This window comes from Oryctolagus cuniculus, chromosome 3 (genome assembly GCF_051225735.1).
Source record: "Oryctolagus cuniculus isolate XC-2025 breed Fujian yellow rabbit chromosome 3, ASM5122573v1, whole genome shotgun sequence".
Classification (NCBI taxonomy): domain Eukaryota; kingdom Metazoa; phylum Chordata; class Mammalia; order Lagomorpha; family Leporidae; genus Oryctolagus; species Oryctolagus cuniculus.
This window is the reverse complement of record NC_142869.1, coordinates 118,345,672-118,368,876: the sequence shown is the minus strand read 5'-3', so window position 1 is coordinate 118,368,876 and position 23,205 is coordinate 118,345,672. Positions and strand designations below refer to the sequence as shown.

The 23,205-nt window shown below is 49.9% G+C and overlaps 1 protein-coding gene and 1 long non-coding RNA gene across 12 annotated transcripts in view; one reads left to right on the top strand and one right to left on the bottom strand.

The window, feature by feature from the left end:
* Positions 1–9,148: 9,148 nt before the first annotated feature.
* On the bottom strand, positions 9,149–17,171 carry LOC103348736 (uncharacterized). Of its 4 annotated transcripts, XR_016231651.1 has the most exons (4): positions 17,013–17,140; positions 13,302–13,516; positions 11,446–11,604; positions 9,149–9,381 (listed from the first exon to the last, which is right to left on the bottom strand). It is a non-coding gene; the product is annotated as an uncharacterized LOC103348736 (long non-coding RNA). The 4 variants fall into 4 exon arrangements; XR_016231650.1 differs by lacking the exon at positions 9,149–9,381 and having other exon boundaries at positions 10,191–11,604; positions 16,542–17,171; XR_011387330.2 differs by lacking the exon at positions 9,149–9,381 and having other exon boundaries at positions 10,191–11,604; positions 17,064–17,155.
* A 135-nt stretch (positions 17,172–17,306) lies between these two features.
* The window catches only part of SAP130 (Sin3A associated protein 130), an 83,065-nt gene continuing 77,166 nt past the window's right edge, over positions 17,307–23,205 (top strand). For 3 of the 8 annotated variants that reach the window (XM_070071033.2, XM_008258462.5, XM_008258463.5), the window contains exons 1-2: positions 18,153–18,324; positions 19,190–19,307. In XM_070071033.2, coding sequence (XP_069927134.1) covers positions 18,253–18,324; positions 19,190–19,307 — 190 coding nt within the window. In that variant the 5' untranslated portion in view covers positions 18,153–18,252. Of the gene's footprint in view, positions 17,481–18,152; positions 18,325–19,189; positions 19,308–23,205 lie in introns of those variants that run through there. The other 5 variants (XM_070071035.2, XM_008258464.5, XM_070071036.2 and 2 more) reach the window with 3 other exon arrangements.

The following is a 23,205-nucleotide window of genomic DNA, read 5'->3' as shown; positions in this document are numbered from 1 at the left end:
TGCGTGCCGGCTGCTCCACTTTGGATGCAGCTCTCTGCTATGGCCTGGGAAAGCAGTAGAAGATGGCCCAAGTCCTTGGGCCCCTGCACCCATGTGGGAGACCTGGAGGAAGCTCCTGGATCCTGGCTTTGGATTGGTGCAGCTCTGGCCGTTGGAGCAAATTGAGGGGTGAACCAGAGGATGGAAGACCCCCCCACCTCTCTCTCTCTCTCTCTACCTCTGCCTCTCTGTAACTCTGCCTTTCAAATAAAAAAAAATTTCCAGCATGAACTTCAAGACAGGTAGATTTGTCTCTATTGTTAGAGTTTTTTTTTTTTTTTTATTAAAGATTTATCTTGTTATTTGAAATTCAGAGTTACAGAGAGAGAGGGAAAAAGAGATCTTCCGTTTGCTGGTTCACTCCCCAGATGGCTACCCAAAGCCAGGAGCTTTCTCAGGGTCTCCCACATGGGTGCAGGGGCCTAAGCACCTGGACCATCCTCTGTTTCTTTCCCAGGCACATTAGCAAGGAGCTGGATGGGGAGCAGAGTAGCCGGGACTCAAACCGGCATCCATATGGGATGCCAGTGTTGCAGGCTGCAGCTTAACCCAGTTGGCCCCCGCTGTTGCTGTTTTAGCCTTGCTGCCAAAGCTTTCTCCCACTGCCCCAGTCTCTTCTAATGGCACGGAAAGCTGTTCTCAGCGTCTCTTCGCTTTCTCCTCCCCAACCAACAGAAGGACCCACATAGCTCTGAGAACAAGGCCAAGACCACTGAAGTGGAGATTTGCATTTCTATAGTTAGGATTATCTTGCGGATTTTTCTCAAGCAGTGGTTGTGGGGCTGCTCCTGAATTTGGCCCTGATTTTGAGAGAATATGCTTTTGGATGTTCAGCTTTCCTTTGTGTAGCTACAACTACAACAATGCCAAATTTCTCATGACCGTGAATGTCATTCTGCCATTCTAAAACATTTGTGTTTCTCGTAACATGATTACTCTTCTGTATCAGAGGTATCATTTTACCCCATTTGTCCCTCAGACTTAACACCACTCACTCTCGCTATTTTGTACTCTGCAAAATTTCTTCCTTATGGCTCTTGTCAGACTCAAGGAGGCTCAGCCGCATTTTCTTCCCATCATAAATATTAATGCTGAGAATTGGCGCATTCTCGGAGAGGCCTTTCCACAGAGGAAAAGAAATAGAGCTAAGTCGGCATCCCGGTTCTAACCCTGGTCGAAATGCAGAGGTCTCAGATTTATCTGCTGTTGTTGGTACGTCGTCAGTGCCAGTGAGGACAAGTTGTCCTTTGCCCTCAGCTCCGAAAAATCAAAGATAGAAAACCCCAAATTGCTCATGGTGAGTATTCTGCATGCTTTCCAAGAGTGCTAGCAACTCAGTAGTGTCCACAAATAGGGCTGCAGAGGGTTAAGTTGCCACCTGCAATGCCAGCATTCCATATGAGTGTGGGTTCGAGTCCCAGCTGCTCCACTTCCAGTCCAGCTCCCCGTTAATGTGCCAGGGAGAGCACAGAAGATGGCCCAAATATTTGGGCCCCTGTCACCCACATGGGAGATACGGATGAAGTTCCAGGCTCCTGGCTTTTGTGTGGCTATTTGTGGCTATTATTTCAAATAAATAGATTTTTTAAAAGATCTATTTATTTATCTGAAAGTCAATTTTTTTTTTTATAGGCAGAGTGGACAGTGAGAGAGAGAGACAGAGAGAGAAAGGTCTTCCTTTGCCGTTGGTTCACCCTCCAATGGCCGCCGCTGCAGCCGGCGCACCGCGCTGATCCGATGGCAGGAGCCAGGATCCAGGTGCTTTTCCTGGTCTCCCATGGGGTGCAGGGCCCAAGCACCTGGGCCATCCTCCACTGCACTCCCTGGCCATAGCAGAGAGCTGGCCTGGAAGAGGGGCAACCGGGACAGAATCCGGCGCCCCGACCGGGACTAGAATCCGGTGTGCTGGCGCCGCAAGGTGGAGGATTAGCCTATTGAGCCACGGCGCCGGCGTCTGAAAGTCAATTTTTTTAAAAAAGATTTAGTTATTTATTTGAAAGTCAGAGTTACACAGAGAAGGAGAGGCAGAGAGAGAGAGGTCTTCCATCCGCTGGTCCAGTTGGCCATAACGGCCGGAATTATGCTTATCTAAAGCCAGGAGCCAGAAGCTTCTTTCAGATCTCCCACACAGGTGCAGGGGCCCAAGGACATGAGCCATTTTCTACTGCCTTCTCAGGCCATAACAGAGAGCTGGATCAGAAGTAGAGCAGCCGGGATACAAACTGGCGCCCATATAGGATGCCAGTGTTTCAGATGATGGCTTTACATGCTATGCCACAGCTCCAGCCCCATAAATAAATCTTTAAAATAAATAAATAAATAAATAAATAGTCCGTGAGGCATCCAGGAAACTGGGAACTTCGCAGTCTTTTGCTGTGAAGTTACATATTAGAAGGGACACATGTGGGTACATCGTGCTGGGAAGAGAGCCAGTGCTGTGATGTGCGGCACAGGCACACGGGCAGCTGGGAATCAGTTTGGTTCTAGACAGGATTGTCTTCCACAGGAGACCGGGATTTCTGCTGGCAGTGCCTGGCGGGAGTCTGCAGGCAGATGCCCTTTGTCACAGAGCCTCTCACATCACAATGCTGTGGCCAAGAGCCCATCTCCTAAAGTAGCAGAGACTGCCAGCCTCTGCCTGGAAAGTCTCACAGTGGAAGCTGGATCCCAACAAAGCGATCTGGATGTAGAACCAGTTTCCAATACAAGACTGGGCCTATCTTCTACTTATGTATTGGTTAAGCGCAGGTGAAACCAGGAGCAGAACAGTGCATAAGGCGCTACTGTCTCTGGGAAGGACAGGGACCATGTTTACACACAAATGTGCCTGTCCATCCATAGGCAATCTTGGGGCTGGTCCTTTGCCCTCCAGGGAAAGGAACTGAGACATAGGAGCGAGAGGACTTTTGCCCTGTGCAAAGACTACATGTCCTGTTCGAAAGAATAAGATTTGAAACATAAACTAGAAAGATGAGTGGGTTGTTTGTGCCTGAGAAGCCTGGACCCTGGATGTCCGGCCTCTTAGAATCAGGCAGCAGTGGCCCAATGTGTGGCCCTTGGGACCAACTGGAAGCAACTGCCTGGCACCTGGTGCCTGCTGCTGCTGATCCACCTGCTGTCACCTGCGCGGCTAACTGCATAACAAGGACCCGGGTCCTTTGGGGACCCAGGAGTTCATCGCAGCAACATAATGATATTGAAGTTTTGTAGGAGAAAATTATTACTCTTCAGGGATGCAGCCTCAAGTATTTTTAGAAAGCCTGAACTTGTTTTCCAATGTGGGGGGGAGGGTGGGGAGTGGCTGTACACAAATGCACACAATCACACACATGACTAGGGGAATGAGTGAAGGCATAGAGCAAGTGATGTCAAAAATGGCTGCATTGCCAGTGCTGTGGCTCACTAGGCTAATCCTCTGCCTAATCCTCACCCCATGGGAGACCAGGAGAAGTACCTGGCTCCTGGCTTCGCAGATCAGGATTTTGTATGGGCGCTAGTTCTAGTCCCCGCTGCTCCTCTTTCTATCCAGCTCTCTGCTATGGCCTGGGAAAGCAACAGAAGATGACCCAAGTCCTTGGGCCCCTGCACCCACGTGGGAGACCCAGAAGAAGCTCCTGGCTCCTGGCTTCTGATCAGCTCAGCTCTGGCTGTTGTGGTCATTTGGGGAGTGAACCAGCAGATGGAAGACATTTCTCTCTCTCTCCATCTCACTGCATGTAACTCTACCTCTCAAATAAATAAATAAAATATTTTTAAAAAGATGCATTCATGCACCCAACGTCCTGGGCATCCCAGCTTAGCAACACCGCACTGGAGAGCACCGTTTGCTTCTCCTGATCTGACTGCAGCTGTGCTCTCGGACGCCGCCCAGCGTTGGGAGATAGGATTGCACCACAGACGACTAGCCCGGGAAAAGATCAAAATTCAAAACTTTCTCTTTTCCTTTCAGTCGCAACCGCCATCTTCCAGCGGCGCACCAGGATGAGGAACACAAAGGGAAAGAGGAAAGGCACCTGAAAGATGTTTTCCAGACCTACTAGAAAACGTGGAGTCAGTCGCTCCAGTGGTCACATAAATGTGCACCTGCATGAAGGGTGATATTGTCGACACCGGGCGGGGGGTGGGGGGTCTGGAACCGGTACTCTTCAAAAAGGAATGCCAGGCCTGTCCCCGCGGCCAAACTGGAAGAGTCTGCAGTGTGTCCCAGCGTGCTGTGGGCATGGTTGTGAGCAGGGTAAGAGCAAGATCCTTGCCGAGAGAATCAACGTGCGTATTGCACACGTTAAGCCCTCTAAAAGCCAAGTAAAACAAAACAACCCCCGGAGCTGTTAAAAAAAATTAAAAATTTAAAGCACAGTTTCTACTGTATCACTTCCTCACCATCCTATCTTTGGAAAATCACTAAGTCAACACTATGATAAGTTGGGGACTGTCTTTATTAAGCGCTTCTTACAGGCAGCTTAAAGAGAAAAATCGAAGCCAAACGTTGCACAGAACATGGTTTCTTCCTAGATAGAAGCCTAGATGAGATTGCAGAGACACACTGGCCCCAGACTGGTTACTTTCCAGATACGCCTGCTGCACCTTCTTGCCTAAAGCAGGAGTGTCTCTGGGGAGGCAACGCTTGGGTCCTAATGAGGAGAGCAGGCGCTGCCCCGGGCAGTCCAGAATCCACCCCGCATCGTGATCACCCATAGACAAACATGGGCAGTGGGCGGAGACCCGGGGGCAAACAGACCAGACAGGAGCAATCAGGTGAGCGCTGCGGCCCAAGGGATGCCTTCAGGGTTTGTTTCAGCCGCTCACTCTCCAGGCTGGCTGGTGACTCAGGCTTCCCACCCCCACGGTCCGGAGAGGCTCCTACGCCTGCTGTTCGTTCCTGGGGAGCCCTCTAGAGGCCAGTGCGTGCCACTGTCACGCGGTCCGCGCGGAGTCGACCAGCAGGTGTTTTCGCTGGGCTGGCCTCCCCTAGAATGAATGGGGTTGGCTGGAGGAGAATTAGCAGTGGTCTTTGCCCTCCACCTCCAGGTGTCATATTCTGTCATTCCAAGGGTGAGGAACTGCGATGTTGGCTGCGGGCCAGAACGGGAGTGCAGTGGCACGTGGGGAAAACGAGGCAGGGCCGGCTGACCGAGCTGGCCGGCTGAGTGCGCAGGTGGGAGGTGGATAAATTCCACGTGACCATCGATGGAGCAAAGTGTGGAGAGAAAGTTAGGTATTTTGTGGTGCCAAGCGCCTACCTATGAAGTGGCATGGCCAAGGAGGCCACCAAAATAAAGCCAGCACTTTCAGGAGAAGTAGAACTCAATGGGTGCCCATTCTCACTGATGGTGACATTGGCCATGCTTCCATGGGCCTCCAGATAGCTGGGTGGCCCTGTGGCCCCGGGATGCCAACACACAGTCTCTTGGGTGGTCCTCAGCCGTCCTGGGAGTCATTTCCTGGTCCAGGTACCACTGCCTGGCCAGGAGCCTGGGGCTGCACTACCAGAGCAAAGGTGGGGAATGCAGAGGGAGCTGTGGGGAGATAGCAAGTGCAGGGCCCAGACCTCAGTTAGAAGAGACTGGTCAGGGGCCGGTCGTTGCTGTGGTGAAGAGGGTTAAGCCTCCGCCCATGGTGCTCGCATCCCATATGGATGCTGGTTCTAGTCCCGGCTGCTCCTCTTCCAATCCAGCTCTCTGTTGTGACCTGGGAAAGCAGTGGAGGATGGCCTGAGTGCTTGGGTCCCTGCACCTGTGTGGGAGACGCAGAGGAAGCTCCTGGATTCAGATCGGCCTGGCTCCAGCCATTGCAGGCATTGGGAGAGTGAACCAGTGGATGGAAGATGTTTCTCTCTGTCTCTCCCTCTCTCTGTAACTCTGGCAAATAAATGAAATAAATCTTAAAAAAAAAAAAAGGTTTATTTATTTGAGACGTTGAGTTGGGGCCGGCACTGTGACATAGCGGGTAAAGCCTCCACCTGCGCCGGTTCAAGTCCTGGCTGCTCCATTTCCAACCCAGCTCTCTGCTATGGCCTGGGAAAGCAGTGGAAGATGGCCCAAGTCCTTGGGCCCCTGCACCCACGTGGGAGACCTGGAAGAAGCTCCTGGCTCCTGGCTTCGGATCGGCACAGCTCCGGCCATTGTGGCCAATTAGGGAGAGAATCAGCGGGTGGAAGACCTCTCTCTCTCTCTGCCTCTCCTTCTCTCTTTGTGTAACTCTGATTTTCAAATAAATAAATAAATCTTAAAAAGAGAGAGAGAGAGAAAGAGAAAGAGAGAGAGGTAGAGTTACAGAGAGAAGGAGAGACACACACACACACAGAGGTCTTCCATCCACTGGTTCACTCCCCAAATGGCTGCAACAGCAGAGCTGCACCCATCTGAAGCTAGGAGCCAGGAGCTTCTTCTGGGTCACCCACAGGGAAGCAGGGGCTCAAGGACTTGGATCATCTTCCACTGCTCTCCCAGGCCCATTAGCAGGTAGCAGAATTGGAAGTGGAGCGCCCATTTGTGATGCCGGTGCTCCAGGCTGGGGCTGTAACCTGCTACACCACAGCGCCAATCCAAATCTTGAAAAAAAAAAAAAAAAAAGATATGCAGGGCTCCAAAGGGAACAGATTATATACACACAGGTATATAAAAACCCCGTGCATAGTAATGCCTGTGCTTCCTTATTGACTCATGCAATAACCACCTTTATCAGTAAACCTCATAACGCATGTGCCTTCAATATAGTGGTGGTTGTAGTAAGTATATGGAGGGACAGTTTGTGTAATGTGATTTGGAAATACCCAAGGATGTGACTCCCATTAGTGACAAAGTGGCAGCTACTGCAGAGATCACTGAAATCTGTCGTTGGCCTTTATAACAAAAGGAAATGGCTGTTGGTGGAAGCAAATGTACCTTCTTTTTCCATGCAAGTTCACAGAGGCCCCCCACCCCAGTTCTATCCCCAGACTGTACCTTAGAACCCTTACCCTGGGGTCTCTCTCACCCAGAATGCCAGGCCAGAGAAGCCATTCTTTCCCCCTCAGTCCTCCCCCTGGCAGATATGGGGCCAGGGTTTCTCTAGGTTTGCCATGTGGAAGCTTCTGGTTCCATTGGCCTCCTTTAAAGCAACAGGCAAACTCTTTTGCTTCTTGTAGCTCAGTGTTTTTCAAACATTTTGACACGCACCTCCACAATAAGAAATGCATCCTACACTGAGACCCAGGACACACAGGCACAACTGAAACCACAGCTCTTTTTTTAGATTTATTTTATGTATCTCAAAGACAGAGTTACAGAGAGAGAGAGAGAGAGAGAGAGAGAGAGAGAGGTCTTCCAAATGGCTGCAATGGCCAGAGCTGGGCCATTCTGAAGCCAGGAGCCAGGAGCTTCTTCTAGGTCCCTCACATGGGTGCAGGGGCCCAAGCATGTGTGCTCAGGCCATCCTCAGATGCTTTCCCAGGCACATTATCAGGGAGTCAGATCGGAAGTGAAGCAACCCAGACTCGACACAGTGCCCATTTGGGCAGCTGGCATTGCAGGAGGCAACTTAACCCATTATGCCACAATGCCAGCCCTGAAGCCACACTTTCATTGAACAACACCTTCTTCATTATAATACATTAATTTTCCAAGGCTGCTAGGACACAATATCATGGATTTAGCAGCTTACACAGCAGAAACTTATTCTCTCCTCCTCCTCCTTTTTTTTTTTTTTTTTTTTTTTTTTTTTTTTTTTTTTTTTACAGGCAGAGTGGACAGTGAGAGAGAGAGACAGAGAGAGAAAGGTCTTCCTTTGCCGTTGGTTCACCCTCCAATGGCCGCCGCTGCAGCCGGCGCACCGTGCTGATCCGATGGCAGGAGCCAGGAGCCAGGTGCTTTTTTCCTGGTCTCCCATGGGGTGCAGGGCCCAAGCACCTGGGCCATCCTCCACTGCACTCCCTGGCCATAGCAGAGAGCTGGCCTGGAAGAGGGGCAACCGGGACAGAATCCGGCGCCCCAACCGGGACTAGAACCCGGTGTGCCGGCGCCGCAAGGTGGAGGATTAGCCTATTGAGCCACGGCGCCGGCCTCCTCCTCCTTCTTTTAAAAAGATTATTTATTTGGAAGGTGGTGTTAGAGGGAGAGAGTGTGAGAATCTTCTATCCACAAATGGCCACAACAGCTGGGGCTGTACCAAGCTGAAATCAGGAGCCAGAAGCTTCATCTGGGTCTCTCAGATGTGGGTGGCAAGAGCCTAAGCACTTGGGTCATCTTCTTCTGCTTTCCCAGGCGCATTAGCAGGGAGCTGGATCAGCCACGACTGGAGCCAGTGCTCTCATCCACGCTGTTGGCTGAACTTTCTGCACCACAATGGCAGCCCCAGGGCTGGTTTCTTTGGTCTTCCCAGCTGGCAAATGGCCTTCCCTCTCTGGGTGTCTCTGTCTCTCTGTGTGTCTCCATGTGTCTATATGGCCTCTCCATGTGTCCAAGTTACTACTTTTGAGGACACTGGCCAGACTGGATTCAGTTCTGCCCTCACGACCTCCCTTTAACTTAGTCACTGTTTAGAGGCTCCCCCCCCCATCAGTCACATGCTGAGGTCCTGGGGTTAGGACTTCAACATATGAATTTCATGGATCCAACTCACATGAAATAAAAACAAGCATGTTTACACAAAGTACTTGCTAATATTGAAACTTCACAATGTCTTAGTTCGTGCTGGCTGCTGTAACAGAATGCCGCAGATGGCCTGGACTTTGTATCTCACTGTTCTGGAGGCTACTGTGTGGGGAGGGCTCTTTTCCTGGTGTACGGATGGCCGTGGTCTCATTGTGTCATCACATGGGAAAGGGAGATCCATTTCTTGTGTCTTCTATATAAGGGCTCCACCCCCTGACCAGCTAGCTCCCCAAGGCCCTGCCTCCAAACATGGTCACATTAGAGGTTTAGGCGTCAACACAGGAATTGGGGGCAGGGAAGACACAAACATTGAGTGCATAACAAACAGGTAAATCTTCCTGCTTAGTTAGGACAAATACCAGGGTATCTCAAAAAAGTTTGTGGAAAAATGGATTTACAAGATAATGCATATTTCCCATGAAATTTCTGAAGACCTCTTGCACCTATATATATATGTTTTGTAATGAATGTTCTTGTTCTTTTTTTTTTTTTTTAAGACTTATTTATTTATTTGAAAGGCAGAGTGACAGAGAGGGGGAGACATGGAGAGAGAAATATCTTGCATCTGTTAGTTCATTCTCCAAATGGCTGTAACAGCCAGGGCTGGCACAGGCTGAAGCCAGGAGCTTGGAACTTCATCTGTGTCTCCCATGTGGATAGCACATGTCTTTGAGCCATCAACAGCTGCCTTCCCAGGAACATTAGCTGGAAGCTGGATCAGAAGTGAAGTCAAGACTCAACCCGGCCCTTTGGTAAGGGATTCTGATGTCCCAAGCAGCAGTTTAACCCGCTGCACCACAATGCCTGCTCCACTGCACTTGCTTTTGCATAGGTTTAACACCGCCTGAACCGCACAGGACAATACAGTATGTGCAGAGGATGCAAGATCAGGCCTTGCTTCTGATTGTAAGAAAGGCTGGGTTGAAAGTGTAGTTGACACTACTAGGGCACTGACAACAGTGACGATAATACCAACACAGTCTTTCTGCTGGATTGTGGACTGTTTTCCATCTGCATGTCTCATCACGACCCCTCAGTGTAAGCAAGAAATCAGTGTCACATTTAATTCCATGACCCACTCAGGATTTCTCTAAATAGTTTTCTTTCATGCTACAGATTTTCTTGTGGAAAGTAATGAGTACAATTTTAAGACAGATACAAGAGATGTAACAACATCTCTAATTTTGTTTATTCAAAACATCTTCACAGGGTAGCTAGGGCTAGCATCTTTGTTTTTGTTTTTTAAACTTGCTATAACAATGCTTTTTTTGAGCTTTTAAATATCTTGACTATGCTGAAATCATGTTTCCTCTGTGATTAAAATTTTAGTTTATTGACAATGCCCAAAATTGTTTAAATAAGATAATTTTGTTGCACAAATACTTCAACTAGGTGCTAAATGAGATTGTTTGCCAACTAGAATGATGCTGACTATCCTCGCTGCTCTTGTTCCCCGCCCTTAGCACTGTTCCCTGCAAGGATGCCCGGGGAATGCAGCATGAGCCGGCAGACTCCTCAGCCTTTGACCAGGGCATGTCTATTTTATTTTGTTTCATTTTTTTTTAAAAATATTTATTTATTTTAAAGGCAGAGTTACAGAGAGAAGGAGAGGCAGAGAGAAAGAGAGAGAGAGTTCTTCCATCTGCTGGTTCACTTTCCAAATGGTTACAATGGCTGGAGCTGGGCTAGATTGAAGCCAGGAGCTTCTTCCAGGTCTCCCACATGGGTACAGGGGCCCAAGCACCTGGGCCATCCTCCACTGCTTTCCCAGGTGCATTAGCAGGGAGCTGGATCGGAAGTGGAGCAGTCCTGGCTACAGCACCCATGAGAAGCCAGCACTGCATGTGGTGGCTTTACCCACCGTGCCATGCTGCTGGCCCCTGTATCTCTGTAATTCTACAAATGTCTATTCGTATTGGAAGTTAGTTTTAGACAGCACAAAGCTATAAATAACATGAAGAGAGGCCAGTTTTCTTGGTACCACATTCCCAGCACCGAAAATAGTGCCTGGCTCATGGTTGGCACTGTACTAAGCAGGTTTCCATTCCTACAATGAAATACCCGAGGCAACTGACTTTATAAGAAGAAATGGCTCATTGACCTCACACATTTGCAAGTTCCAGTCTAAGATGGACAGCCTGATCGGCTTGGCACCTGGGAAAGGCAGCGTGCAGGCAGAGGAAGGATCACATGGCAAGTCAGGAAGCTGAAACTGGACCTAACGCAGGCTTTTATAACCAACACTCTCATGAGAACTACCTACCGAGGGCACAGACCTCCCACCAGGCCTATTTCTCAGACACCAAAATTGAATCAAGGCTCTACTTTTCTAGCAGAGAGGGAGCCAGAGAAGTTTCCATCCACAGGTTCCTTCCCCAAATGGCTGCAACAGCCATGGCTTAGCCAGACCAAAGCCAGGAGCCCAGAGCTTCATCTGGGTCTCCCACATGGGTGACAGGGGCCCAAGCACTTGGGGCATCTTCTATTGCTTTCCCAGGCCATTAGCAGAGAGCTGGATCTGGATGGGAAGTGGAACAGCTGAGACTCGAACCGGTGCCCATATAGGATGCTGGCCACCACAGGTGTAGGCTTAGCTCATTACACCACGGTGCTGGCTCCCCAGATTCCATTTTCTAAAAGTCCATTGCTAGAATATGGATATATCATGTTTAATGTGTTGACTTTGTCTCCTATGGGCCTGCTATACTTCACTACTTAGGATTTTGTTTTGCCTTTTGCTGCTCTCTGGTTGTCTCTAGCGTCCTAGAACACACACCCAGTTCTTCTTGCTTCTTGGTCCAAACACGCCTTGTAGGAGGCAGCTCCCTTGGTCCCGTGTGAGCTCTTTCCAGCGCTATCTCAGATACTCAAGGCCGCAGTAGTCCAGTGATCGCTACAGTGGAGCACAAGTCAAGTCTGGTGTTGTCATGTTAACCTGGGGACAATACAGGCATACACTGTTAGGACTCGCACTTCAAGGGTAAAGAAATCATAAAATGAGGAGAAAAAAGTTTCAAATACAAATATTTGAATGTCTCTCTGGTCCCTCTAAACCCTGCTACTTCCTTTGCCTTCAGTTCCTCCATGCAGGGACCTCCTAGCAGGGGCCGCTGCCAGTGTCCCAGGATCTTCTCCACTTCTCTGCTCTGTGCAGCCTCCCCGAGGACTAGGACCTCCAGGCAGCAAGTCCATCTGAACCAGGACCACACAACCTAGGCTGCTTCCACCTCACTCTCCCCACTCGGGGACACAGCCTACTGAAATCTTCTGATCCAATGCCTTCCCCTGAGCCCCAAAGACTCAGCTTTCTTTTGGGGGTGGTGGTGGCAGCGGCGAGGGAAGGCTGGGAAGTTTTCAGAGCCGATGTGTAGAGAGGAACTAGGTGAGCATCAGAGAGGTTGGGGCGGGGGGCGGCAGAGGGATTGGAAACCGAGCTAAGAAGGTAAACAGGCAATAAGCCCATGTCTGAATTCATGGCATCAGATCAGCGGAAATGCAGGTATTAAACAAAAGTATCATGGTTAGGAGGAGGAGAGGAGAGAACAAAATATACTAGAATACTGAAAAACAGCACTGCTTTCTCTAGAGCAGTCAATTGTGAGAGGAAGTCAAATGACTTGGAGACACGTGGATCCCAGGCAGAGAAAGCGGCCTGGGCAGGTCCTGCCGCTCATCTGTGCTTGCCCTGTTCCAGAACCGAGAGAGGCTGCGGTGGCCCTCAGGTCTATTTTCCGATTGGCTTTTTCCTAAAGGGACTGGACTACAATTCACGGCACTGATGACCAAAGTCACGGTCAGTAGAGGCAGCCAGGCAGCAGGGAGCACCAGGGGATTTTTCCAGACAAAGCCTTTGTGGCAGGGGTGGGAGGGAGGCCAGCACCGAGGCGCTGAGTATCCCCCTTTGCCTCTGGGTCTAGGAGTGAGATCACACCCCTAACTGTTGTGAGGGCCTGAAGCCACAAGAATCAAAGGAGCCATTCTGGGCACACCTGAAGGTCCCTGGAGTCCAGGAAATGGCTGTGGGAGTTGGCCCTGCAGTCTTGATGGGGCTGGGCAGAGCCTTGGTGAGCCCCAGCTGCTGCCTGATTCACCATGCACAGTGTGGCTGTACTCACACGGTGGGCTCCCACAGCGCAGCCTCCTTCCTGCCTTCATGGTGCCCCCCTACCCCACTCTAGTGCCCTATATTACAGCTCTGGGACATCCCTGGGCTACCCCTGCCTCCCCCCTTTGAAAACAGCTTTGCTTCCATTCTCAGGCTCAATCACCTGATGTTTCTTGGTAGCTAAGCTATTCCATTTGCTATGGACCCATGGGTCCTACGGCAGCATCAACCCATGTAGCAGGTTCTGACACCACGTCCTGGCTTCCCAGGACATGAACTTCTGATGTGGCCTAGTGTCCCACAGCTAACTAGCATTGGAGCAGGAAGAGAATCCAGGTCCCCTGGTTCCTGGGGATTAAATTGACATAGGGGGTGGGTAGAAGAAAGACGCCCACACCCTAGTCCCTGGATACAGCCTGGGAACATGTTACCATCCCATACATGGGAATCTGCACATGTGACAAAAGGTACAGGCCTGGAACTTGGGAGAGAATTCTGGACAATCCAGGTGGCCCCAGTTCAAGCACCTGAGTTCTGACGGGTTCTCCTAAGGAGGCTTGGCCAAGGAAGACTTGTCTTCCGAGGGCACTCAGGTCAACGCCAAATTCATTTCCTCGGCGTGTAGGACTGAGCGTCCCTGCTTTTTGCAGGTGTTTGACGGGAGGCTGCCTTCAAATTGCAGAGGTTGCTGCAGTCCCCACAGGTCACTTGCAGTTCCTGGCCACAGGGCCCACAAGGTTGCCTACTCCAAGAGGGATACAGGTTGACACAGGTCAGTGCTGTCACAGAGCTCTCAGACGGTTCACAGCAAGTCTGTATCACAACACAAGGGAATACGCAAGGGGGCGCTGCCCATAGGACCCTACAGCAGGCACGCAAATGATGCTCAAGGTGGCATCCTTGCCCATCTCACCCTCAAATCGGTAGGCCTTCAACTGGATGCACAAAACAGTCTTTTTTTTGAAGGTTTTTAGTTAATGAACACAAATTTCATAGGTACAGCTTTTAGGAATATAGTGGTTCTTCCCCCCATTCCCATCCCCCCTCCTACTACCTCTCCCATGCCATTCTTCATCAAGGTTTGTTTTTAACTGACTTTATATACAGAAGCCCAACTCTATAATAAGTAGAGATTTCTTTTTATTTTATTTTTTGACAGGCAGAGTGGACAGTGAGAGAGACAGAGAGAAAGGTCTTCCTTTTGCTGTTGGTTCACCCTCCAATGGCCGCCATGGCTGGTGCGCTGTGGCCGGCACATTGTGCTGATCTGAAGCCAGGAGCCAGGTGCTTCTCCTGGTCTCCCATGGGGTACAGGGCCCAAGGACTTGGGCCATCCTCCACTGCACTCCCGGGCCATAGCAGAAAGCTGGCCTGGAAGAGGGGCAACTGGGACAGAATCCGGTGCCCCGACCGGGACTAGAACCTGGTGTACCGGCGGCGCAAGGCGGAGGATTAGCCTATTGAGCCACGGCGCCGGCCCAATAAGTAGAGATTTCAACTGTTTGCACCCACACAGACACACAAAGTATAAAGTACTGTTTGAAGACAAGTTTTACTGTTGATTCTCACAGAGGTCCAACATGGGGACTAAGTACACAGTGACTCCTGTTGTTGATTTAACAATTAACACTCTTATTTTTGACATCAGTGACCACCCAAGGCTCTTGACATGAGCTGCCAAGGCTATGGAAGTCTTTTGAGTACACAAACTCCATCAGTATTTAGACAGGGCCATATGCAAAGTGGAAGTTCTCTCCTCCCTCCAGAGAAAAGTAGCTCCTTCTTTGATGGCCCCTTCATTCCACTGGGGTCTCACTTACAGAGATCTTTCATGCAGCACAGTTTTTGCCACAGTGTCTTGGCATTCCATGCCTGAAATGCTCTCATGAGATTTTCAGTCACATCTGAATGCCTTAGGGACTGATTCTGAGGTCAGAGTGCTATTCAAGGCATTTGTCATTCTATGAGTCTACTGTGTGGACTGCTTCCCATGTTGGAACTCTCTCTCCTTTGTAATTCTATCTATTGTTATTACCAAGCACTTGGTCTTATTTATGTGACCCTTTTGCTTTTTGTCCTATCTATATGATCAATTCCACATTGAATATGATCACTTTATCACATAAGATGTGATTAGTGCCACTTTAGCTTAATGGGATTTGGAGTCCCTTGGCAAGTTTTTAGCTTCACCCTTAGGGACAGGCTGTGGGAATGTGTGCCAATCTGTTCAGCTCATCCCTCTCTCATTCCCTCTCTCATTTTTAACTGGGATCTATTTTCAATGGACTTAATAGACCTATGCTTAATTCTGTTAAGTAAAGAGTTCAATCAATCGTATTAAGTAGAAAAAAATAAATAAAATGAAATATTGAACTGTTCCTTGACAGTCAAGACAAGGGCTGTTCAAGAAATTGCTTCTCGTAGTGTCAGTTTCACCTCTACAGGTTACCTTTTAAGTGCTCAAATAAGTCTTTTTTTTTTTTTTTTGAAGATTTACTTATTTATTTGAAAGTCAGAGTTACACGGAAAGAGGAGAGGCAAAGAGAGGGAGAGGTCTTCCATCCGCTGGTTCACTCCCCAGATGGCCTCAACGGTCGGAGCTGTACCAATCTAAAGCCAGGAGCTTCTTCTGGGACTCCCACGTGGGTACAGGGGCCCAAGGACTTGGGCCATCTTCTACTGCTTTCCCAGGCCATAGCAGAGAGCTGGATCAGAAGTGGAGCAGCCAGGTCTAGAACTGACACGCATATGGGATGCTGGCACTTCAGGCCAGGGCATTAACAAGATGTGCCATAGCACCGGCCCCCAAATAAGTCTTTTAATTCTACTTTCCCATGAACTTTCTGAAGCACCTCTCTCTCTTCTTATTTGACAGGTAGAGTTATAGATACTGAGAGAGACAGAAAGGCCTTCTTTCCATTGGTTCACTCCCCAAATGACCACTATGTCAATCTGAAGCCAGGAGCCAGGTGCTTCCTCCTGGCCTCCCATGCGGGTGCAGGGGCCCAAGCACTTGGGCCATCCTCCGCTGCCTTCCCAGGCCACAGCAGAGAGCTGGACTGGAAAAGGAGCAACCAGGACTAGAACCCGGCGCCCAAATGGGATGATTAACCCAAGTGATCAATGAGCCGGCCCCTACACCTTTGTATGACAAAGCACCACAGAAGTATGAAAGAGGGTAGGGGAAGCAGAATTGAGGAAAGTTTCTTGAACAAGAGAAACTATTTTCTTTCCAGTTGGGCATTATAGAATTGGCAGAACTGATAAGGGTGCTGTGGAGCAACGGGTTAAGCCACCCCCTTCAGCGTGGGCATCTCTGGTTAAAGTCCTGCTGCTCGACTTCTGATCCAGCTCCCTGCTAACGTGCTCGGAAGGCAGTGGATGATGGCCCAAGAGTGGGGCTCTGAGCTCTTGGCTCCAGCCCTGGCCATTTGGGGAGTGATACAAACTGGAGCAGAACCAGGAGAGAGCAAGGGAGGCTTAAATGATGAATTCCTGGTCAGTAAGCTAAGCAAGAGATCTAAGCACAGCCCTGGGTGTGAAGTTAAGTCGGTGTTAGCAGCTTTAGTGGGGCAGTTTGAAAAGGCGGGGGACAGCAGATTCCAACAAGTGGAGAGAGAGGAGACTAAAGAATATTCCATCAGTTGCTTTGAGGAGTTTGAGAATGAAGGGGAGAATAAAGTGGGGGAAGAAAAGTGACCTGAAAGAGGAAGAGGGGCACTTGAGAGGCAGCCTGGTAGCCAGGGGCTAATTCCTTGCTAAATTACCGAAGTCTGCAGGATGCCAAGAAGGGATTTGCGACCCGTTTGTTTTTTAACTAATTCAGAAACTCCAGGCCTTTATGACCGTCTGGGAAGGGGAGAGGGGCCGTATTCTAGTTTTGGCTAAGCCTTCGACAGGTGTATAAACTCCAAACCAAGCAAAGCGCCGCTCCTGGCTTCTCTGAAGACCAGGAGAGCTCGGGCAGCTGCCTTTCCGAGCTGCGTGTCAGAGCCCCGCTCCGAGCCCGCTGATTTCAACCGCGGGAGCTGGCTCGGAGACAGGCCCGGCGCAGACCCCATCCTCCCGCGACGCTCAGGCTTGGCCCGCCGTGGCCTTCGGCAGCCACAGTAGGCCCCAAGCACAGCCCGAAACACCCTCGGCCTTGCCCGCGGCCCCTCCGGCCCGCCGAGGTCGGCTCGGCCTCCATTGCCATTCCCGCGCCGCGCCGCGCCGCCCGCCCCTCGGGAAAATGAAACCTAGCGCCGTCAGGCTGAGGCGAAGGGGTGGGATCCACCGTCCTCTCTCACTCGGCAAAGAGAAAAGGCAGAATCGACTCCAGACGGCAAAGGGGTGTGTAGCACCGGTCGAGTCGCCGGGAGGCCCCGCCCCGGCGCTCTCCACCTCCTTCCCGGCCCGCCCTCCTGGCGCCGGAGACTACACTTCCCAGAGGCCCCCGCGGCTTCGAGGGGCAGGCCCGTCCGCTCCCCGGCTCACAGCGGGCAGGGATTGGTTCCTCCGGGGCGAGGCGGGGCCTCCCCCAGCCAGTAGGCGACAAGCTCGTTACGGCGGCGGAAGCAGCGGCACCGGAGTGAGGGGTGGGGGGCAGAGTGCTAGCGCCCCGGCGGCGGCTGCGGGTCCGGAGCCCGAGGACGTCGGTCCTGCAGGCGGAGAGCGCACGGGAGCGAGCTCGAGGCGGCGCGGCGACCACTCGGCGCAGCACCCAGGTAATGGCGGGACGGGCGCCCGGGAGGGGAGGGGAGGGGAGGAGGCGAGGGGGCGGGGCGGCCGCGCCGGGCTGCAGCGTCCGTCCCGCTGCGCGTCCCCGGGGAAGGGCAGAGGTGTCTCGGCTCCTGCGGCTCGGACCCCGGGTCTTTAGCGAGCTGCGCACGGCGGTTGGGGCGGAGGCAGGGTCCGGGTGTCCTGCGGCGAGGAAGGGAGAGGCACCGGGAGGGGTGGGCTGACCCAGGCATGGGGGCGTGGCGGACGTGGGCCTCGGCGGGGAAGCGGAGCTGTGGAGGGAGCGCGGGCGGGCGGGCGGCCCAGGGAGTTTGGCTCCTGGAGCAGTTTAAAGTGACTCTCCACATCCGGGCCCTGCGCCCGCCGCTTTCAGACCCCGGCCGAGGCGGGGCCTCCCAGCTCCCCGCCCCCCTTGCCGGGAGCGCTTGTCTTCCCCTGCCATTGGCTCAGCCTCGAGGGGTTTGGGCTGCCCCAGCGAGGCTCGCGCCTGATTGGCTGGCGGTCGGCGGGAGGGTGGGGCGGGCCCAGAGCTCTCAGGCCGCTATGGATTGGTGCTCGGCCTCTAGTGACGCGCCGGGCGTGGGGCCAATGGGCGGGCGGGGGAGGTAGGGGCAGGTTCGGGGGAAGAGACGCCTGGGAGCCCCGCGGCGGCCGGGTTGGCGGGGTGAGCGGGGCTGGCTGGGCTGGACAGCGGCGGGCGCGGGGAGCGCTCCGGCACGAGTCCTCTCCGCGGCCCCGGAGCCCAGCGCTGCCGCCGAGATGGGCCCTCCGCGGCAGCCCCAGGCCGGCGAGATGGAAGCCGGAGGTGCGGGCGGCGGGCGGCGGCTACAGGTAAAGGGGCTCGCTGCTTGTGTTGTCTGGGGTCTCCCCGGGACGCTGACTTCCTCCGGGGTCGGCGTCTCAGGCACCGGGAGTGTCTGGAAGCCTGGGCGCTGCGACCTCGGCGTGGGGTTCGGGGTGGGGTGGGGTTGCAGGGGAATGGGGGAGATTGGCAGACCCTGACTCTCGAGGGCGAAGTGGGAGGCTATTTCAGAGAAGGTGGAGGTCTCGGCGTCCCCTGGCTCAGCGGGGGCTTGTGAGAGAGGGAGGATAAAAGAAATCCGTAAATGGAGGCCTTTGCAGAAAAGCGCTGGAGAATTCCTTTTGCATCACGTCTTGATGTGAGATTTTGAGTCCCTCCTTTGGGTTGGGAATCACCCCTTCGAATCCTTCCTTTACACACCAATCGTAGTTCTGCTCACCTTGCTGTGCGATTCGAACCTTTCAAAGGGACGTGTCATTTTTTTCCCTAAAACTTTATAGGTCCATTATGCATTGTGGTGATACCTATCATGTAGCTGTTTTGCAAAATTCATAGTCCACAGGTATCCCCCTGCACGGTACACTTACTGATCTCCTATATATCAGAAACTTACACATAATTTAAATAATGCCAGCACTTACAAGAGCAGTTGAACAAGTTGATGGCAAATGGAATCTAAAGATAAGTTTATTTAGATGCAGAATATTTTTGAGATCTCTGCATGGTTGACTTTTTGAAGACACCTCATATTTGGATTGCAAGTTGTTATTTTAGTTAAATTATGCTAGATTAGCTATTCCAAGAGAAGATGTCATAGACAGTAAAGGTGGCTTAAGTTGCAGATATCGATTCTGCTTTAGAATCTAGTAATAACGACATGACTCTGTCCTACAGGTGGAAATGAGTTCTCAACAGTTCCCTCGGTTAGGAACCCCTTCCACCGGGCTGAGCCAGGCTCCTTCACAGATTGCAAACAGTGGCTCTGCAGGATTGATAAACCCAGCTGCTACAGGTGAGATGTGTAATATTCTTTATCGCTTCCTGCTTTACCAACATTGCCAGTTTTCTAACTTAAAAATCAGCTAATTTCATCTTGGGTTTTAGTACATACTAGTGTATTGAGGTTGAAGAAAGTGTATTTTACTATTCTAATTTGAAAAAGTCTTTTTTTCCCCTAGTATTTTAATCACTTCATTCACATGTACTCATGTACTGGAATACATAGGCAACTCACAGTAAAATGTGCCTGTAAGAGCTGTTTTTCAAATGCATTAATGAGTTTTTTTTTTTTTTTATGATTTATTTTACTTACTAGAAAGAGTTACAGAGAGAGAGGGAGAAACTAGATAAAGGAAAAGGTCATGAGTTTGAAAGCTCAGTAATTTTAAGATAATTCTACCAACGTGATCTAAAGATTCAGAGAAACCCTACTCAGAATCCCAGCAGGCTCTTTTGTAAAGATTGACAGCCTGGTTCTAAACTTGCTGGGGCTATTTGAAGGATCTAACATGGCCAAGGCAATTTTGACCAAAGAAGAAGCGGGAGGACACTACACCCTTACTTCAGGACTGGTTGTAAAGCTGCACTAGTTAAGACTAAGCAATATCAGTGTTGAGATAGAAACATATAGGGGCCAGTATTGTGGTCATCCCATATGACTGCTGGCCCATGTCCTGAATGCTCTGTTCCTGACCTGGCTCCCTGCTAATGGACTGGGAAAGTAGTGGAAAATGGCCCAGGAGTTTGGGCCCCTGTCACCCACATGGGAGACAAGGATGAAGCTTCCAGATTCTTTTTTATTTATTTATTTATTTTAATTTTTTTATTATTATTTTTTTTGACAGGCAGAGTTAGAGAGAAAGATCTTCCCTTCCGTTGGTTCACCCTCGAAATGGCTGCTACGGCCGGCGCGCTGCGCCGATCCGAAGCCAGGAGACAGGTGCCTCCTCCTGATCTTCCATGCGGGTGCAGGGCCCAAGGACCTTGGGCCATCCTCCACTGCCTTCCCAGGCCACAGCAGAGAGGTGGACTGGAAGAGGAGCAACCGGGACTAGAACCGGTGCCCATATGGGATGCCGGCACCGCAGGTGGAGGGTTAACTAATTGAGCCATGGCGCCGGCCCTTCTAGATTCTTGTGGCCATCTGTGGAATGAACCAGCAGATGGAAGATCAGTCTCTGTTTCTCTCTCCTTAACGCTCTCTGAATGAATGAATGAATGAATATTTCAAGGAGAAAAAAAGATAGAAACATCTGTCACTAGAAAAAAGTGGAAGCTCTAAAAGTAGTCTCAGACCTACGTGGTCAGTCGATTTTTGACCAAAATGTTTAAGTCATTCAGTAGGGAAATGACCACTAGAATATGGGAAATGATGAACCTTGACCTTAACTCAAGACCTAAATATAACTTTTAAACTTTCTGAAAGAAACATCAGAGAAACTTTGCAACCTTGGGTTAAACAAAAATCGCTCAATTACAACAAACACTAATCATGAAAGTAGTAACTGATTTTTTAATAGAAAACTTTAAAAGTAGTAACCGATATATTATCCTCAAAGTTTAAATTGTCTGCTGTTCAAAAGACATCTTTAAGAAAATAAAAGGGCCTGGGGGCCGGCACTCCACAGTGTAGTGGGTTAAGCCTCCATCTGCAGTGTCGGCATCCCCATGTGGGCGCCAATTCGTGTCCTGCTGCTCTTCTTCTGAAACAGCTCTGGGCTGATGGCCTGGGAAAGTGTTGGAGGGTGGCCCACGTGCTTGGGCCCCTGTACCCGTGTGGGAGACCCAGAAGAAGCTCCTGGCTCCTGGCTTTGGATTGGCCCACCTCCAGCCATTGTGACCATTTGGGGAGTGAGGCAGTGGATGGAAGATTTTCTCACTGTCTCTCCTCTGTGTGTCGCTCTGCCTCTCAAATAAGTAAATCTTTAAAAAAAAAAAAAAAAAAAGGGCAAGCCACAGACAGAAGACAAGAAGACATTTGTGAAAAATATTTCTATAAAGGACTCATAACTGGAATATGTTAAGCATTATAACTCAGTAGGAAAAAGATAAAGAACTTGGTTTTTTTAAAATGAGCAGAATATTTGAATAGACACTTCACCAAAATGAGGAGAGCAAATGAAACACACGAAAAGGTGCTGAAATGATCAATCCTCGGAACAACGCACGTTATATCCATAGTGAGAATTCCACTAGTGTGACTGAAATTAGAAAGCGGGCACTGCCAAGTATTGGTGTGGATGTAGAGCAGATAGAACTCATGCACTGTTGATGGGAATGCAAGAGGGACTGGCCGCTTTGGAAAACAGTTTGGCAATTATCTTGTCGAACACATGCCACAACTGAGCAGTTCCGTTCTTTAGGTATTTACTTAGAATAAATGAGAACATGTTTATACAAAGACTTGTACTCAAATGCTTATAGAAGCTTTATTCATAATAGCCAAAACTTGGGAAAAACTCAGGTATTTATTAGCTGGTGATAGACAAATTGTGACATATGCAAATAATAAACTACCACTGTGGTGGTATATCCATGCAGTTTAATACTACTTAGTGGGACCAGAGCTGTGGTGGCATCCCATATGTGCGTTGGTTCATGTCCCAGCTGCTCTACTGTGATCCAGCTCTTCGCTGATGTGCCTGGAAGGCAGCAGAAGATGGCCCAAATGCTTGGGTCCCTGCACCCACATGGGAGACCTGGATGAAGCTCCTGGCTCCTGGCTGTGTCCTGGCCCAGCCCTGGCTGTTGCAGACATCTGGGAAGTGAACCAGTGGATGGAAGATTTTTTCTCTTTCTCTTTCTCTCTCTCTGACTTTCAAAATGAATAAATCTTTAAAAAAAAAAAATACTACTCAGCAATAAAAAGACCAGGTTGCCAGCACCCCAACAGCATGGCTAAACCTCAGACACATTACACTGAGGGAAAGAAGCCAGATACACAGGACCTTAGATTGTGATTCTGTGCATAAGAAATTACGGAAATGACAAAGCTGTAGTGGCAGTGAGCAGAGCCATGGGAGAGGGAGTGGACTGCAGTGGACATGACTGAGCTTATTGGAGTAGTGGGAAAAGCCCCATATCCAGATGTCCAGATCACATTGTGGTTATCCTGCGGTCCACTTTCGTGACATTTTATCTAGGCTTACCCAAAGAATTAGTGAATTTTACATATAAGTTGTATCTCAGTAAAGCTTATTGATTAAAAATAGACATGGTTGAGTAGACACTTCATAAAAGAAAATGTATATGAATGGCTTATGGTCACATAAAAAGATGCTCGTTGGTACACATCATCATAGAAATACTAATTAAATACTAATTAAAGCCACGATGATACACACACACACACACACACACGCATATGCATACATACATACACACACACCACACTGCGCACCCAATAGAGTAGCAGTCTGTGAGCACTGGGAGAATGAGGAGCACTGGAACTCACCTGCTGGGGGAAGCTAGAATGGTTCAGCTGCTCTGGAAAGTCCTTTGACACTTTTTTAGCATTAAACTTGTGCTTACCCCTTAACCTAGGCCTTCTGCCTCTAGGTGTCGCTGATGATATTTGTAGAAAATCACTGAACTCTACTCTTAAAGTATCCATATTTTGTATGTAAATTACACCTCTGTAAAGTGGTTTTATAAATAAGGATTCTTAAAATTCTGACTGACCTGAGAGGAGAGTTAATATATAGCAAAACAGAAGGTATGCATCAGTCTTTTCTTCCAGTGCTCACACTTTGTTTTCCTGAAGGGGTCACTGGACAAGGTTGTTGATCATAGCAAAAATTTGGAAATAACCTAAAAGTCCCTCAGTGATAGAGTGGTTAAAAAAGCTCTAATATGCCCATGTGATAGAATACCATTTAGCCTTTTTTTTTTTTTTTTTTTTGACAGGCAGA